General features: G+C 42.5%; 2 protein-coding genes across 4 annotated transcripts in view; one reads left to right on the top strand and one right to left on the bottom strand.

Annotated features, from left to right (window-relative positions):
• Positions 1-1,718: 1,718 nt before the first annotated feature.
• GPR27 (G protein-coupled receptor 27) lies at positions 1,719-4,196 on the bottom strand. Its single transcript, XM_045384803.3, has one exon. The coding sequence runs from the start codon at positions 4,173-4,175 to the stop codon at positions 3,045-3,047; it is 1,131 nt and encodes a 376-aa protein (XP_045240738.1). The 5' UTR covers positions 4,176-4,196; the 3' UTR covers positions 1,719-3,044.
• Positions 4,197-4,356: 160 nt separating this feature from the next.
• Positions 4,357-19,070, top strand: part of EIF4E3 (eukaryotic translation initiation factor 4E family member 3) — a 133,381-nt gene continuing 118,667 nt past the window's right edge. For 2 of the 3 annotated variants that reach the window (XM_074032725.1, XM_074032729.1), the window contains exon 1: positions 4,592-4,759. Coding sequence is in view for 1 of the 3 variants with exons in the window: in XM_074032731.1 (XP_073888832.1) it covers positions 4,372-4,759 (388 nt within the window). In the remaining 2 variants the exon portion in view is untranslated. Of the gene's footprint in view, positions 4,760-19,070 lie in introns of all 3 variants that reach the window. The other variant, XM_074032731.1, reaches the window with a different exon arrangement.

The raw sequence follows: 19,070 nt of genomic DNA, 5'->3' as shown, positions 1-19,070 counted from the left end.
ACTGATTTGTTACATGCTTCCCCACTTTGCTTAAAATACTTCATTTAAGAAATGAATACGTCACACCTGTAATCTCAGCACTTTGGGATGCCAAGGCTGGTAAACCACTTGAGACCAAGAGTTAGAGACCAGTCTGGCCAACATAGAGAAACCTTGACTCTGCTAAAAATACAAAAATTAGTTGGGCCTGGTGGCAGGTGCCTGTAACCCCAGCTACTTGGGAGGCTGAGCTGTAATCCCAGCTACTTGAACCCAAAGGTGGAGGTTGCAGTGAGCTGAGATCACGCCACTGCAATCCAGGCTGGGCGACAGAGTGAGACTCTGTCTCAAAAGAAAAAAAAAGAGTATGTCAGGTGTACATTTAAACAGATATATAGATATATGGTCCTTCTACAAAACTATTTGACAAGATATCAAAAATGCTTTTTTTGACCTAATAATTCCATGCTAGAACATACAAAGACGTATGTACAGGAAGTCTATTTTCTGTTGCTTCAAGTATAGTGACAACTGCGTGGGAGGGTGGGGAAGTTGTGCTAAATTAATTTCCCAAATAAATAAAATGAGCAATTTTAATGAAATCTTCCCTAAATACATGGTGCCTGTACTGGTACAGTAAGTAGAGTACTCTGGACACAACTAACCTTTTTTTTTTTTTTTGATAATTTTTGATTAATGTAATTAACAATCAAAGTACATATTAATAGATTCACCGATCCTAAAAGCTGTTGGGGTGGCCCTTTGCACCTCCCCACTTTCTCCTACATAGATTATTTTCTCTGGCCCTTTTGGTTCTCGTTTCCTTTAGCTGGCTGTTATTTCTTAGGCTGGCCTCAAACTCAGCTTAGGCTGGCCTCAAACTCCTGGTCTCAAGCAATTCTCCTGCCTCGGCCTCCCAAAGTTCTGGGGTTACAGGCATGAGCCATCATGGTCTGGTCCAACTTCTGTTTTTTGAACTGAGATCACTTGGGCAGGTGGAGGATTAGATGAGGAGAGAGGTACTTCTGGGCTCCTCTGTCTTTGGGTTGGCTGAGGTTTCTGATCAGTGGCCCTTGGATGATTGAGGCCAACCTGGACTCATGATGTGGGGAGAAATAGGGTAACTGTCTCATATTTTCCAAGTATCAGACTGTCTTCACAGACTAACTTCCACAACAAAATGAAATCATGCAGCCTATTTACCAGAGATCAATTAAATTGGCCACACTCTTTTTATAACTTATCCCCATTGGACTGAACATTTAATAGTTTATATTATGCTCAGTTAAATTTCAGTATCTACCACCCCCACTTGACTGAACATTTAATAGTTTCAATATATCTACCACCCCCACTTTTACTTAGTGCTTTTATCAAAATGATTTCTTGTACTCGAATTTGATATGTTTATTTAAAAGCTTTTTTTATGTCATTTAACGAATAGTCATTAAAATGTTCTGCCATCCAAATAAAAAAACAGTTTTAAAGCAGTATATATGTCTACTGCTTCTCCCCTGTAAGAAAAGATTAGCAGATTTTATCTTGCATTTTAAATTAAGCCTCCACAAGTCTTGGATATGCTGATGGTCAAACTATGAAACCTGTAACTAAAGAACACGTGCCAAAAGGATCATAGAGCATGTTATCCTAAGGTAGCATACTTAAGAGGCATGTAACATACTTCGACGCATGTATCATTACAGCCTCAAACACCACCACCACCACAACAAAACAACCACTCCAGAATGAAAATACTGGTATATTTGTATAATGCAAAGAGAAATACAGATATAAATCCTCAAAACGGAAGGTACATTAATAAAAATGTAGCATTATAAGCCAAAAATATTATATAGTACTTGCAGAATTTAGTCTTTCAGTTTAGCATTATAATGTCTAACAAAGAAATATTATTTAAATTATAGTTCTCATTATTAATTTAAAACAACCATCAGTAGAACAGCACAGCTTAACCTAGCAAACGTTTTAAGGAAATGCTTTGTTTCCTAGAAGGAGGGTATCATTATATTCCATTCATTTATACCATGAACAACAGAAGAACAATTTTCAAAGTGGAAATTAGTTTCATAAGACAGAATAAAACTGGGCTTCTCAAAGCACAAGCCATTTCCATAAAATTAATTTTTTATTGGCAAAAAATACTTAAAACAATTTTGATGTAGTACTCTGCTTCTCAGAGCCCTCCCAATCCTCGAACCACAATCTGTACACACGAACACATGCAATACTGTATTTTTCTCCACATCATTACTAACCAAAACACTTTACTCTTTTAAAACTTACAACTTGACAGAAATGTTTCCATTCAAGATTGCTATAATACAGAGAGCAGTTGTCACTGACTTGGTTTTCAGCAGTAGAAACTGGGAATCAAATCTTGTTACTTACTGCTTTTAAAAAATGACTGCCTTGCTACTGACCTCCATCTCTGCTCTTTAAGTTCAATATCAACACTGACACTTTCAAAGAATCGGCGCAGCACAAGGACCCTGCAGCCGGCAATTCAGAGGGCATTTCAGACAACTTTCCCCCCACTTTCTCCTGCTTCCAACAGAAGATCCTCAAGAAATCTAACTTGTGAAGAAGTCCCCCTAGGTTCCTCTACTTCACTGCAAAATGTAATGCCACTTGAGGTTGTCAAAAATAGCTTCTGTAGAAAACTGGCCATGGTCTTTAGGAAACGTTGCATGAAGAAAATTAGTATAGCCTTTATAGAAAAAGAAAAAAAAAAAGGAACCACGCATGGAATAAAAGACGTCAGTACCGGTACAAAAAGACTGCAGGGCCTATTGTCAGGAAGAAAGTCGAGTTAGGAGGACGAATGTGCGGAGCTGGAGTGGGCTGAGCATTCCACTCCTCACCCACCCCACCCACCCCACCCCCAAACCCCCAAAAGGAGTCAGTACAATCCAAGTGTCTGTCCACTTCGAGTCATTTTGAAGGCAGCTTAGAAAATTAAACAGGGGCCAGAAGGAAAAGAAACGACGTCACCGTCCAAGCCAAAGGGAAAGGCTGGGTTGGGGGTCTATGTGGCGGGGCCTCCCTCATAAACCAATGCCTTTCAGGTCGCAGGGATGGGTCGCCTGGGTGGTCCGGGGGCTCTGGCAGCAGGGGAACTGGGCCCTGAAGCAGTCCCTCAGCTCCCTGTTGAAGAGGAAGCACACGACGGGGTTGATGCCGGCCTGCGCGAAGGTCAGCCACACGGAAGCCGTCAGGTAGGCCTGGGGGACGGCGCCGGGCCGCACCAGGACCCGCAGGTAGCTGGCCACGACGTAGGGCCCCCAGAGGAGCAGAAAGAGCAGCGTGACGGCGTAGAACATCTTGCACAGCCTCTTCTCTGTCTTGAATTCTTCCAGCACGAGGAGGCGGCGCGCGCCACGGCCCGGCCCTGCAGGCCGGATGCCCACAAGCGCGGGCGGCGTGGGCCCGCGGCCGAAGCCCGCCGTCCAGTTGGCGGCCGCCTGGCCGGTGGCGCCCGGGCCGTGGAAGGTCCAGTCGTGGCTGACGGCGGGCACCAGGCGCGCGGGCCGCATCTTGCGGCGGTCGTGGATGAAGAAGAGCAGGCGGAGGTAGACGAGGTGCGTGGCGCCCACCACCACAGCCAGCAGCAGCAGGAAGCCCAGCGCGCCGGGGGCGCCGTCGGGCCGCTGCTCCAGGGCGCACGGCGCGTCCTCGTCGTCGCCGCCGCCGCCGTCCAGCACGGGCGGGAAGGCCGCTGCCAGCGCCAGCGCCCAGGCGGCACACACCAGCATGGCGGCGCACGGCCAGCCGGCCAGGCGCTCGGCGTAGAAACGGTGGTGCGCGATGGCCAGGTAGCGGGTGACGCCCACGCCCAGCAGCAGGAAGGCGGCGTGGAAACAGAAGAGCGCGGCCAGGAAGGCGAGCAGCTTGCAGCCCAGCGCGCCCGGCGGCGCCCCCGCCGCGGCCGCCGCACGCCGCGCAGCCAGCATGACGGCCGGGAGGCAGGCGAGCGCGCGCAGCCCGTCGGCCAGGCACAGGTCGAGCAGCAGGTAGTACGGGGCGCGGTGTAGGCTGCGCTCCCGCACGATCAGCAGCGCAAACAGCACGTTGCCCGCTAGGCTCACGCACAGCAGCAGGCTGAGCGTGGCCAGCTTGAGGCCCAGGGCGGCCGCCTCGCCGCCGCCGCCGCCACCCGGCTCGCTCGCGTTCGCCATCGCGGCCTCACCAGGCCGTGCGCTCTGCCCCGGGGCCGTCCCCGGCCTCGCCGCTCCCGCAGGCCGCCCGGCCGGCGCTCCGCCGCCCCGCCGGCCCTGGGCGAGCTCCCCGTCCTGCGGGGCTCAGCCCGCTCCCGGCCGGCCCCTCCTGGGCTCCCCGAGCCTCCGCTGCGCCGCCGCCGCCGCCATCTCAGGAATGGTGCGCGCAGGAGGAGGCGGCCACTCCCTGCGCCCTGGGCGCCGCGGGCTTCACTGCGGACAGGGCCGCGCCGCCGCCCGCAGCCCCCCGCATCCTCCTCCGTCTCCTCCTACTTCTCCGCTGCCGCCGCCGCGCCTCTTGGCTCTGCCCCCCGCCGGGCCCGCCGCAGCCGCCGCCGCCGCCGCCGCCGCCGCCGCCGCGGAGCCCCCTCCCCTCCGCCGGAGCGCGCAGCGCGGCCGCCGCCGCCAGCCCCGCCGAGGCATCCCGCACCGCCTGGGCCCGGCTGGGCTGGGGGCGTCGCCGCAGCAGCCGCGGGGTCGGGAGGCGGCCGGGAGGGAGGCAGGGCCCAGGACGCAAGGTGGCGACAAGTCGCGTTTGGCCCCAGGTAACGGGGGTCCGGCGGCGGCGCCCGCGCTGGGGTCACGGCGGCCGTGCGCGGGGGAGGTTGCCTGGGCTGGCAGGGTCGGGAGGCCTCAGAGGGGACAGGAATATCTGGAATGAGCCTTCTGCCCGAAGGCTAGGAGTAATTTACGATAGTAATAGTCATCGTAGTCCTAAAACCGCTGATACTCAGGTGCGCACTGATCTGGGTGGCAGTGTGCTGGGGAGCTTGGCAAGCATTATCTCCCTCAACAGTAATAACGAAGTTGGTTCCATCCTTAACCCCACTTTGTACCTCAGGAAGCAGAGGCTTGGAGGTCAAGGGAGTTGAGAGCCGGGAAGTGGCAGAGCTGGGATTCAAATTTCGCTTGGTCTGATTTCCAGTGCTGGACTCACAGCGACTCTGCAGCATCCCCTACTCGCTAACTCATCAGTGATCCCGGTGAAGGACCTATATCAGGGAAAAGAAATGTAGCATTTCATCTTTAAGTGTTTTGGAAGGTGAACCGTATACCACCTTCCTCCCAGGATATCTATTTTCTGGGTAAGCCTGAAAGGGCAGCCCCTGTTGTGATTCTCAGACACACTGCATTTGTCTCGCAGGACCTTGCACATGCTTGTGCCTCTGCCTGGACCAACCCCACAACAGGCTTCCTCTCCTTAGGGCCTCCTTCTGACCAGTCTGTCTTATTCTGTATCGCTGCCCTCTAGTCATTTCCTTCTTAGCACTTATAATTTGTCATTATATACTTTCATTTCTTTTTAAAAATCATGCCCTTCTAACTAGTCTCTAAGCTCTTTGAAGGCAAGGGATCATGCCTCGTTTTTGGTACCACTGTGTCCCCAGTGCTTAGCATGGTAAAGCCAGAATTAGGCAACGTGTTGTTTCTCACCCACACTCATATTTTTTTTCTTCTGTGTGGAAAATTATTTATTGCCTACTGATTACATGCAAGGCAGGCACCTTGATGGGCATTTTCAGGGTAGTGCAAGATCATAGAGGGCCTTAATGATCAGGCTGAGGAGTCAAAACTTTAGTCTGCAGGCAGTCAGGAGCCCTTGAAAGCTTTTGAGAAGGGGAGCGATATGACTAGGTGTGCTCCAGGAACATTATTCTGGCAGCAGTGTTTAGGAGGGATGACAGAGCAGAGCCGGTAAACCTAATACAGAGCCTCAAACTTTACTATGTGCAGAAATCACTGGGGACCCTGTTAAAATGAAGATTCTGATTTAGTAGTTCTGGAATGAGGCCAGAGGTTCTGCATTTCTAACAAGCTCCTGGGTGAGACTAATGCTGTTGGTCTGCTGACCTTGCTTTGAATAGTAAAGCCTTGGGGACAGTTTGGAAATTTTTTTAAAAAATGTAAGTGATTTTTCAAGAAAATCAGCTATTGAGCACCTGACTTGGGACTCCTAAGTAGCCAGCAGCAAGTGGCTGACCAGGCACATCTGTAAATGTATATTGATAGAAAATAGATTTTGGAGGGTGTATGGGTTAGGAATTGCAGTTTGATATTAGTAGCAAAAAACGTGTACATGAGTTTATTTTCCTCATGAAAGAAGAAGTCTGGAGGTCAGTGGTTGCTGATACTGATTTATTGGCTCAAGGACTGAATCTCTGAAAGTCTTTTAGCCCTTCCCTCGTGATCACAGTAGGCTGCTGACACCCCAACCATCATTTCTTCATTCCAGGCAGAAAGAAGAGAAGGGAAAGAGCAGAAATATTCCAGCCATCTAAGTAGGCCTCTCCAAAGAAGAGCTTTCTAGAAGCCCTACATTATAAACAAACACTTAAACATATCATTGGCTATCATTTGAGAGTGAGCACTTGAGCAAGGGAGGGTAGGAAATGGTTTCTTATTTCTTTAAAGTTAGACCCACAGCTGTAGAGAATTGGATCCTGCCTTGCTGTGGCCCTTAGCGCTTGGGCTGCCTCTGCCTAGAGGAGGGAATGCCTTCTTAATCACCCACACAAATTCACCAACTCTGGTTGCTTTATGGTAATGATGGCAGCCACCTTTTACTGAGCATTTGCTATGTGCCAAGCATTGTGCTAAATTCTCGACATGTGTTATTTAATGTAATCAGTGTAATGGCCAGATGTAGTATGTACTGTTACTATCTTCATTTTGCAGAGGAGGCACAGAGGAGTTAATTTGTTTGGGCTTTCACCACTTACACTTACTTTACACTTACTTGAAAGTAAGTGTAAGAGCTGGAAGTCTGACTTAATTTTATTTATTTTTTTATTTTGAGACAGGGTCTCACTCTGTCACCTAGACTGGAGTCAGTGGCATCATCATGGCTCACTGCAGCCTCAACCTCCCAGGCTCAGGCAGTCCTCCTACCTCAGACTCCTGAGTAGCTGGGACCACAGGCTTATACCTCCATGCCCCGCTAATTTTTAAAAAATTATTTGTAGAGGCTGGGCCGGTGGCTCACGCCTGTAATCCCAGCACTTTGGGAGGCCAAGGCGGGCGGATCACGAGGTCAGGAGATCAAGACTATCCTGGCTAACACAGTGAAACCCCGTCTCTATTAAAAAACAAAAAATTAGCCGGGCATGGTGGCAGGCGCCTCTAGTCCCAGCTACTTGGGAGGCTGAGGCAGGAGAATGGCATGAACCCGGGACACGGAGCTTGCAGTGAGCCGAGATCATGCCACTGCACTCCAGCTTGAGTGACAGAGCGAGACTCTGTCTCAAAAAAAAAAAAAAAAAGAAAAAAAAATTTGTAGAGATGGGGTCTCCTTATGTTGCCCAGGCTGGTCTAGAACTCCTGGGCTCAAGTGATCCTCCCACCTCAGCCTCCCAAAGTGCTGGCATTACAGGCGTGAGCTACCACACCCAGCTGAGGAACTCTGTGTTTAGAATCCACCCTCGTGATCTCCACAAACACTACCTCTTTGTTATAACTGTGAAGAAGGCTTTTGAGTTTATAAAAGCAGTAAACTAACATACACAAAATACTGATGCTCCCGTGCACAGAATTATAACCCCTTTCAAGAGGGAAGGATTTTTCAAAACCATCTAATCCTAACTCTTGAATTTTACTAACAGAGAGGCTCATGAATAGCTGAGTGGGAGGGAGAACCCAGGTCCTCCCACTCCTAGGTCACTACCTTCCACTTAAAATCTTCATATTTTTTGTTCTAATGAGCACATGATGTTCGACAAGTCACTTAACCTCTTGGAATCTCAATTGTACCCATATACGAAATGGGACATTGGACCAAATGATTTCTGAGAGTCCTGGGCTCTGAAGTTGAGTTTTGGTATAAGGAAATGGAAGTTAAGTGATTATGTCTCCCAAATGGGGAGAGATTTATTTTTCAGAAAAGGACACAAAAGAAGAGACAGTATTAGTTCATTATAATTTAAAATTTTCTGTGTTTTCTGTTTCTATCTACAGTTGAAAATGCTGCTCTTCAGATTTGATTTAGTCATTTTCCCAGGCTCGAATGGCAGAAGCAACAGTAGAAAATATATAAATCATGGTTCTCTCGCAGCATTTATATGCCTACTTCTTTGATTATCAACATTTGTTCAGTAGATTAATACTTAAGGAAAAACTAGTAACATTTCATTGGCCAGGATCAATGTATTTTCCTTTTACTGTTTCTAGGAAGCTGCAGGCAAGAATTTTAAATACCTTCTTAGGCACCAAATTGCATGCCTTCATCTCAAAGCAAAACAGCTCTACGAGATTTTTTCCTGTAAGAAAATTTCCATTATTCTTATATAATCAAATTATTCCTTTTGGACATAGATAGAAACATAAGTATTTCCCACCCCCACTCTCCAAACCATTTATGTCCCTTCTTTGATGTACATATAGATGGTGTGATTGGTACTAGAAATCCTGACTGTTCAGAGAAACTGGTTGGCACCCTTTGGTAGATACAGTCAAGGTCTTGGGTTCCCCAATCATGAGGTCCAGTCTGGTCAGTGTATCCTGTTTAACCTCAGGCTTCTGGCCAGTCACCTGCCAATAGGTACATTAAACACCAAGTTAGAGAAGGTTGGTGTGACTTAACTCCATCCCAACTCTTAGAAAAAATGAGCCAAAGTCTAGGCCTAGTGGTTGTTGGATTATCAAAGGGCAGCACTCAAGTTGACCTCTTCATGGGACAAAGTCATAACTATGATGATGAAAATGGGCCTTGTGGTGAGGACCACTCTGGTTCATGTCAAAGTTCCACCAATGACTAGCTGTGCATTGGTGGTAGTGGTACATGAATCAGATTGTACCTAACTATAAAGAGCCTAGACTTCGGCTCATTGGGCAAGTCTCTTGCCTACTCTGTACATCTGAATATCAAAAGCTCATTGTGGGAAGACTCAATTAAATGAGATTCATTTACAAAGAGTGTAGCACAAGGTGTGCACACAGGTCGTGTGCAATAAATGGTTAACTACACTTATGCATATTTGTGCTTACCTAACTATATAAATGTCTTGGCTAACCATGATTTAATTGACTTTTATGTTTCCCACCTCAGCTTAACCTAGCAGGATGCCCTGTACACAGTAGGCTCTCAATATGTATGTGGCACGTATGAGTGTCAGTCTGCATAATAAAGAGTGCAAAAAGTGCAGCTGCTTTCTAGAAACCTAATTTCGGACTCTGTGTTGCCATTTTGTCTTGCTGGTGGGGAAAAAAAAGGTAGCCTTAGTGCATCTTGGGTTTCGTCATGGGTCCTTGCTTTCTTGGAATATACTGTAGTTTCAGGCAAGTGCCTAAATTGCCTAGTATATGGTCATTCAGGATAGTGCGTGCATGTGTGTGGTGGGTATCCCTTCTGATATTTCATCAGTTGTTGGCATATTGTTCCTGTTCTTCCAAGCCATTGTGGTTTGGTGACTCTTAGCTGCCTTGTGCCATACTTGTGGTGTGAGAATCTGGGCTGAGGATGCATTTGATATTAGATGCATCCACAGGAATTCTCAGCAGTATGTCTGAGAAACTGGGTGCAGCTCCCCTCTCTCTGAGTACCCTTTTCTTGTCTTCTTCTACCTTCATCTCCAAGGACTCCCTATCTATTCTGGAAGAAGGTGAAAACCTAGTTCTTTCTTGTTCTTCTGGACCATGTAATTACAGTCATCCCTCAGTATAAACAGGGAATTCGTTCCAGGGCCTCTGTGTGCACCTGAATCCATGTATACTCAAGTCCTATAGCCAGCCCTACAGAACCTACATATATGAGAAGTCAGCTCTTCATATGTGCAGGTTTCACATCTCTCAAATACTGTATTTTCCATCCTATTTTGATTGAAAAAAAAATCACATGTAAACCAACCCATGCAGTTCAAACCCATGTTGTTCAAGGGTCAACTGGAATCAATTTCCCTGGGAAGCTGTGTTCCCCAAATTCAGGTGTTTGGAAAAAACAAAAGCCAGGAAGCCACCTTGCCATAAACCTCTCCTAGTCAAGGAAGCTCGGAGCCTGCTATCCACTTGAATGTTGAGAAGGAAAGGGAAAAATAGAGGAAGAAAAATTATCACTGCATATCTCAAAATATTGTGCTTGCTATCTGTATTTGTTGAATGAATAACTGAATATCTTTATGTGTATATGTATAGCATATTGTCACACTTCATTTAAGCAAAATATGTTTAGTGAAAACTCTTTTAACAGTTGGTTTTCTTTCTCCACGTGCAAGAGAAGGAAGTTGCGCCCCAACCCTACACCATATATTTAAAAAAATTCAAAATGGATGATAGACCTAAGAGTCAGGGCTAAAACTGTAACAACTCTTAGAAGAAAATATAGGAGTAAATTTTCATGACTTTACATTAGGAAGTAGTTTCTTGGATATGTTCCCAAAAGGACAGGTGACAAAAGAAAAAAAAATACATAAATTAGATTTCATTAAAATTTTTAAAGTTTGTGCTTCAATAGACACCATCAAGAAAATGAAAGGCTCGCCCTCAGAATGGGAGAAAATGTCTTCAGATAATGTGTCTGATGGGGGGCTTGTATCCAGAATATATAAAGAACTCATAACTCAAAAGAGACAACCTAATTTTAAAAACGGGCAAAGACTTTAAATACACATTTCTCTAAAAAGATATGTAAATGGCCAATAAGCACATGGAAAGATACTTTGCATCATTAGTCAATAGGATAATGCAATTCCAACCATCTGAGATACCACTTCATATCTACTGTGGTGGCTATTACAAAAATGTAGACGGTAACAAGTGTTGGTGATGACATGGAGGAATTGGAACCCTCAGATGATGCTGTTGGGAATGGGAAGTGATACAGCTGCTTTGGAAAATCATTTGGCAACTCCTCAAAAAGTTAAACATAGAGTTACCTTATGACCTAGCCATTTCACACCTAGGCATTTACCCAAGAGAAATGAAAACATGTCCACATGAAAACCCATATGTAAATGTTCATAACAGCATCATTCCTAATAACCAAAAGGAGAAAGCAACACAAAGGTCCATGAATGAATGGATGGATAAATAAAAGTCACATATCCCTACAGTGGAATGCTATTCACTCATAATAACAAGTACTGGTACGTGATGCTCCAACACGGATGAACCTTGAAAACACCGTACTCAATGAAAGAAGCCAAATACAAAAGACTACGTATTGTACAAATCCATTTATGTGAAATGCCCAGAACAGGTAAATCCATAGTGATAGAAAGTTGGTTAGTAGTTGCTGGGAACTGGGGGGAAGGATTGGAGAGTGTCCGCTAATGGGTCCAGAGTTTTTTTGGGGTGATGAAAATGTTCTAAATTTAGGTAATAGTGATAGTTCCACAACTCTGGATATCCTAAGAAAACAGAATTATAAAAAGAAATTCATATGAAAGTGAGGTCACCTCTGTGACCTCTGGAGGTGTCTTTATTAAAAGATGGATAGGAACCTGGCAAGTAACATGAACTCCTAGTTATGAACTCCTAGCAAGTAACATGAACTAGCTTTCTGAGTAAGTGCAGATTCTTAAGGTGTGATTTCTTGTGCTCTTACCTGAGGCTGGCCACAGAAATAAGTCATGCCTTGCCATATGATCATGTGCACAAGGATTGCCCCCTTTGGTGGGCCTTAGCATTTATGTGCTTTGGGGCTTTGGTGTTTAGGTAAACCTGGGAAGAGAGACTAAGAAAGTTTTATTTAATCAATAGCTTTATATTGCAGCATAGCCTCTGGAAAAGCTGTCATTTTTTAGATCAAAAAATGCACTAAGCTATTTTGCATATATGATTACTGATTTACTCCTACAAAATCCCTTACCCTAGTTTTATAGATGAGGAGCCTTGAGTTTTAAAGCAGTTAACCATAGTCTGTGGTCACACGGCACAAAGTAGAAGAGCAAGATAAAATTCCAGTCTGTCTGGACCGAAAGCCTGAATTCTTTTTTTTTTCTTTGAGACGGAGTCTCGCTCTGTCGCCCAGGCTGGAGTGCAGTGGCCAGATCTCAGCTCGCTGCAAGCTCCGCCTTCTGGGTTCACACCATTCTCCTGCCTCAGCCTCCCAAGTAGCTGGGACTACAGGCACCCGCCACTACGCCCGGCTAATATTTTGTATTTTTTAGTAGAGACGGGGTTTCACCATGTTAGCCAGGATGGTCTCGATCTCCTGACCTTGTGATCCGCCCACCTTGGCCTCCCAAAGTGCTGGGATTACAGGCTTGAGCCACCGCGCCTGGCTGAATTCTTAATAAATATGTACAGAGGGCTTTGTCAACTAATATATAATTGAAGGAAAACCTATCGGGATGATAGAAGTATTAAAGTGGGATTGTATCTGCTAGTACAGAATTGAGGAAAACCATTATGCTAACGGCATAGGTGGCAGTATTTTAACCACCTGAAAATAAACACTTTCGATATTGAAAAGAAACAAGGAGTCTACACTAATATGTTATCACTATTTAAAATGCCATTGTTGATATTTCTATAATGGTTTTCTAAGCAAGTCATAGCAACGGCTCCAAGTGAGAAAAGGCCTTTTTAAAAAATGTGGGCCCCTCTCTTTTGCATTATATTTACTAGCTGTTTAAACTCCCTCTAGTGGTTAAGTCATGTTGTGATCCTAAATTTTGCATTGACAGACTCAATGCAGCCACCAGGACTAGGGTGCTACTGGGAGTACCAAAGATAACAGGATCAAACCTATTCCTTAAGCATTCTTTTCATGTGCATGGAATCATGGTATAAATATTGTATATCAAAGCTACTACTGCTATAATCCTTACCTTCATCTCCTTTCTCTCTTATTTGATCGAAAATCAAATAGTGCATCGATTATTGATACTTTCTACTCTAGAGAATTACAGTGAATATACTTTATAAGGTGGAGATTTTGGGGGTATGTCCATATAAAATGTTCTGAACTATGAAACAGGGGCCTGTAAGACACATCTTTAAGGATGTACCTACTGTTTCTTGAATTGCTAGTTTACCTATTATGCAATGACTTCCTTGTAATAAAATATGAATGTTTGGCTCTTTTAAACGCTCACCCTCTATATACAAACACCTCCCACCTCTCACACGCATATAAATTCTTCCTATGCCACCAGCACCAAGCTTTGCATTGGGTTTTTATTTAGATGAGGTAGATACTCTTTCATTTGCAGAATTGTAACAGTTGTTGAGGAGAGCATCTGTAAAAATAAATCTTAGAGATAAGGCAGACAGATTTTTATGATAAAACAAATCATATAAAAAGTAAGACTTGGACTCGATTCTCCTTAGACTCCCATGTGAACTTGCAGAGGTCTGATTTCCATATCTCAAACATTTGGGATAAACAGCTGCATTTCTCAGAAAAACCCCTGCCACCACCCTTCCTTCATTCTCTTACTTCATCTGGTCTGGACAGCTCCCTGCACAGCTTCCAAAGCATGCTCTTCTCTTCTCTCCCTATGAGACTTCCTGTTTCCTGGAATGAACCCACATCTTTCTCTTTCTCGTTTTATTCTTTTGTTTCATTTCAAGTGGTGTACATACATCAGTAGCTTCCTGAGAAAGCTGCTTTGGACATAAATTTTTTATTTTTATTTATATATATATTTTTTGAGATGGAGTCTCGCTCTGTCACCCAGACTGGAGTGCAGTGGCACAATCTCGGCTCACTGCAACCTCCGCCTCTCAGGTTCAAGCAATTCTCCTGCCTCAGCCTACTGAGTAGCTGGGACTACAGGTGCGTGACACCATGACCAACTAATTTTTCTACTTTTAGTACAGATGGGGTTTCACCATGTTTGTCAGGCTGGCCTCAAACTCCTGACCTCGTGATCCACCCGCCTTGGCCTCCCAAAGGGCTGGAATTACAAGCATGAGCCACCGTGCCCAGTCAGAGATGAGTATTTTAAGACTTTTTACATATCTGAAAATGCTCTTACTTTACCTTCTTCGTACTTGATAGTTTGGCTGGGAATAGAATTCTACTGATTTGGCAATTATGACCAATGATATTGGACATTTTTTCATGTGCTTATTTGCCATCCACCTATCTTCTTTGCTGATGAACCTGCCATATTTTTTCAATAAATCATTTATTTTTCTTATTACTGACTTTTGGGAGTTCTTTATGCATCCTGGAAAGAAGTTCTTTTTCAGATATAAGATTTGGGAATCCCATTTGCCCCTGGTTTGTGGTTTGTCTTTTTATTCTTTTAATAGTGTCTTTTGAAGAGCAGAGATTTTAATTTTGATGAAGTTCAGTTTATCAATTTGAATTATTTTATGAATAATGCTTTTAGGTCATATCTAAGAAATTCTTGCCTAAACCATGGTCATGAAAATTTTCTCCTATGTTTTCTTCTAGAAGTTTTATGATTTTAGGTTTTTATAGTTAGTTTTATGTTCCATATTAATACTGTAAATGGTATGAGGTGGATTGAATTTCAATGGATTGAAATTCATTTTTTTAATATATGGATATTCAACTATTCCTGCACCCCTTGTTGAAAAACTTATTGCACCTTTGTCAAAAACGAATTGTCCACATACGTGTGGGTCTCTTCATGGACTCTTTATTCTGTTGAATTTATGTGTTTGTCTATCTTGATGTTACACTGTATTCATTATTGTGGCTTTATAATAAGCCTTAAAATCAGGGAGCATTATTCTTCCAAATTATTCTTCTTTTTCTAGTTGTTTTGGCTGGTCTCAGTCATGAGCATATAGATATGTGTTTTAGAATCAAGTTATCTAATTCTACAATAAGGCCTACTGGGATATTAATTGGGGTTGTGTCTAGATCAGTTTGGGGAGAATTGACGTCTTAACAATACTGCATCTTCCTATACAAAAACAAGGTGTATCTCTTCATTTCTTTAGCTCTTCTTTTATTTCCCTCAGCAGTCTTTTGTACTTCCCAGTGTATAGTTCTTGTATATCTGGTGTCAGAATTATCTGTCAATATTTTTTATTTTTGATACTTTTATGAATGGTATTTTTAAAATTTTTAATTGTTCACTACGACCATAAAAAGAATATAATTGATTTTTGTATTGACCTCATATTTTGAAACTTTGCTAAACTCACTTATTTCAGTTTTTTGGGGGTAAATTCCATCAGGTTTTCTACATAGATGTGCATCTTGTCTAGAATAGACAATGTTACCTTTTTTTCAGTCTAGATGCTTTTTTATTTCTTTTTCTTGCCTTGTTGCACTGGCTAGAACCTTTAATACAATGTTAAATAGAAGTGACAAGAGCTAACCTTATCGGTCTCTTCTCTCATATTAAAAGGAAAGCATTCAGTTTTTATTCAGTTTTTCACCATGAAGCGTGATGTTAGCTGTGGATTTTTATAGGTGCCCATAGATGAGGAAGTTCCCTTCCATTCCTGTTTTACCGAGAGGTTTTTGTTTGTTTGCTTGTTTTAAAATCAGCAGTGAATGTTGGATTTTGACAAATGCTTTCCATGCATCTATTGATAAGATAACCACACTGATTTACATTTTTAGTTTGTTAAATAGAAAATTATATTGATTGACTTTCACGTATTAAGCCAACCTTGCATTCCTTAGATAAATATGACTTGGTCATGAACTACTATCCTTTTTGTATATTCTTGTATTATACTTGCTAAAATTTTGTTTTGAATTTTTACATCTATATTCATGAGGGTTATTGATCTCTAGCTGTTCTTCTTTTTTTCTTGTACTGGCTTTGTCTGGTTTTTACTTCAGGACGAAGGTGATCTAAAAGAATGACTTGGAATGTATTCTCTCCTTTTCAATTGTTTTTTAAAAGTTTATGTAGAATTTTTTTCTTTAATGTTTGGTGGAATTTACTAGTAAAACTATTTGAGCATGGAGTTTTCTTTGGGGGAAGGTTTTTAACTATATATTTCATTTCTTTTATAGATATATGGCTGTTCAAGTTATATATTTTACCAAGTACATTTTGGTGGTTTATGTCTTTAAAGGAATTTGTCCATCTCATCTGTGTTACAAGTTCATTGGCATAAGTTGTTAATAGCATTCCCTTGTTATCTTCTACATAGCTATAATATAAAATCAGTATTGATATCTTCTGTGTCATTTCTGATATTGGTACATTTTTCCCTGAATAGTCGTGCCAGAAGTTTATCATTTTTTTTCAGTCTCAAATAACCAGATTTTTACTTTCATTGATGTTCTCTACTGTTTTTCTGTTTTCTATTTCATTGGTTTCTGCTCCGATATTTATTATCTCCTTTGATCTATTTAATTTGCATCCTATTTGCTTTTTTTTTTCTAGTTTCTTAACACAGAAGCTGAGTCCATCTATTTGAGATCTTTATTTGGGCATTTGTGTTAGAAATTTTCTCCTAAGAACTGTTTTGGTAAAATTCCATGAATTTGATAGATGTTTTTTTATATTCATTCATTTCAGAATACTTCCTAATGTTCCTTTTGATTTCTTTTTTGATCCATGAGTTATAGAGAAGTGTGTTATTTAGTTTATAAGTATTTGGGGGATTCCCAGAGATCTTGCTATTATTAATTTCTAATTAAATTCCACTGTATCAGAGAACATACTGGTATGACTTGAATTCTGTTATGTTTATTAAGACTTTTTGACCCAGAATATGGTCTATCTCGGTAAACATTCCGTGTACCCTTGAAAAGAATGTGTTTTGTATGGTTGTTGGGTGAAATGTTTTATAAATGTCAGTTGGGTCAAGATGGTTGATAGTGTTGTTGAAATCTTTTATATTCTTACTAAATTTCTGTCTGCTTGTTTTAGCAATTATTGAGAGATGAGTGTTGAAATCTCTTGACTAAAATTCTGGATTTGTATTTCTCCTTGCCCTTCTAACAGTTTTTGTTTCATGTATCTTGAGGCTCTGTTATCAGGAGTAAAAAAATATTTAGAATGATTATATCCTCTTGATGAATTGACTCATTTATATTACTAATGGACCTTCTTCATTCCAAATAATATTCTTTGCTCTGGAATTTACTTAGTGTGATATTAATATAGCCTCTCCAGCTTTCTTTTGATTAGAATTAGCAAAATGTACCTTCTTTTTTTACTTTAAAAATTATTTCATTGTAGGATATGCTCATAATATCAAGCTAAGGATCCATGTAACTTCTAATTTTGCTTACAATCTGTGCCTGGGATTCTAGGATGTGTGTGTGTGTGTGTGTGCGCGCGCGTGCACGCACATGTGCATGTGCATGTGCATGGATGTGTTTTTTTGTTTTTATTTTATTTTATTTGAGATAGAGTCTCACCCAGGCTTGAGTGCAGTGGCACAATCATACCCACTGCAACTTCCGCCTCCTGGTTTCAAGCCATTCTCCTGCCTCAGCCTCCCAAGTAGCTGGGACTACAGGTGAATGCCACCACACCCGGCTAATTTTTTATATTTTTAGTAGAGATGGGGTTTCACCATGTTAGCCAGGATGGTCTTGATCTCCTGACCTCATGATCCGCCCAGCTCAGTCTCCCATAGTGCTGGGATTACAGGCGTGAGCCACCGCGTCTGGCAGGGATGTGTGGTTTTTAATGAATTTTCACAATTCTTTTGTTCCTTTAACAAGTTTTCTCGTATATTCCTGGATAATAGTAGGTGCTCAGTAAATATTTGGTTGTTTTGTTTTGTTGTTTTTTGAGACAGTGTCTTGCTCTATCATCCAGGCTGGAGTGCAGTGGCACGATCTCAGCTCATTGTAACCTCCGCCTCCTGGGCTCAGGTGATCCTCCCACCTTAGCTTCCCAAGTAGCTGTGGCTACAGGTGCGCACCACCATGCCCGGCTAATTTTTGTATTTTTTGTGGAGACGGTGTTTTGCCATGTTGCCCAGGCTGATCGCAAACTCCTGGACTCAAGCGATCCACCTGCCTTGGCCTCCCAAAGTGCTAGGATTGCAGGCGGGAGCCACCATGACTGGCCAATATCTGTTAAATGGAATGTTTGTGTCTACTACATGCAGAAAGAAAAATGCACACTCTGTCCTTTAATCTGTTGTTGCCTTTATATTTAAAGTGCATTTCTTGTAGGCAGCATTATTGTTGATTCTTGCTTTTATATTCAACCAAATAATGGCTGAAATTCAATTGGGAATATTTAAACTGTACATTTAATGTGAATATTAATATGGTAAGATTTAAATCTGTCATCTTGCTATTTGTTTTCTATTTGTCTTAACTGCTCTTTGCTTCCTTTTTCCTATTTTTATGCTTTCTTTTAGATTAATTAAATATTACTTATGATTTCTTTTTATCTCTTTTGTTGGATTATTAGCTATAATTCTTTGCTTTGTTATTTTAGTGCTTTATTTAGGATTTGCAGTGTACATTTTTAACTTATCACAGTCTACCTTCAAGTGATATTATACCTCTTCATATACAGTCTAACAATTTACAGTGGCATATTCTCACTTCTCCCTCCCAACTTCTGTGCTAGTATTGTCATAGATTTTTCTTTTATTCATGTTATAAAGTCCATAGTACATTGTTATTTTTATTTAAACAGTCCATTATTTTTTAAAGACATTTTAAAAATACTAAAATTATCTTATGTTTTACCCATGTGGTTATCATGTCCAGTGCCCTTTCTTTCTTTCTGTAAATCTACGTTCCCTTCTGGCATCATGTTCCTTCTTCTTGAAGGAATTCCCGTGACATTTCTTTTTTTTTTTTCAGACAGGGTCTCACTCTGTCACCCAGGCTAGAGTGTAGTGGTGCCATCATGGCTCACTGCAGCCTCAGCCTCCCAGGCTCAGGTGATCCTTCCACCTCAGCCTCTTGAGTAGCTGGGACTACAGCCATGCGCCACCATACCTGGCTAATTTTTTAATTTTTTGGTAGAGACAGGGTTTCACCATGTTGCCGATACTGGT

The sequence above is a fragment of the Macaca fascicularis genome, chromosome 2 (genome assembly GCF_037993035.2).
Source record: "Macaca fascicularis isolate 582-1 chromosome 2, T2T-MFA8v1.1".
Taxonomy (NCBI): domain Eukaryota; kingdom Metazoa; phylum Chordata; class Mammalia; order Primates; family Cercopithecidae; genus Macaca; species Macaca fascicularis.
This window is presented reverse-complemented; position numbering and strand designations above follow the sequence as displayed.

Coding starts and splice junctions, on each gene's coding strand:
- GPR27 (XM_045384803.3), bottom strand. CDS start 4,175: ATGGCGAACGCGAGCGAGCCGGGTGGCGGCGGCGGCGGCGAGGCGGCC.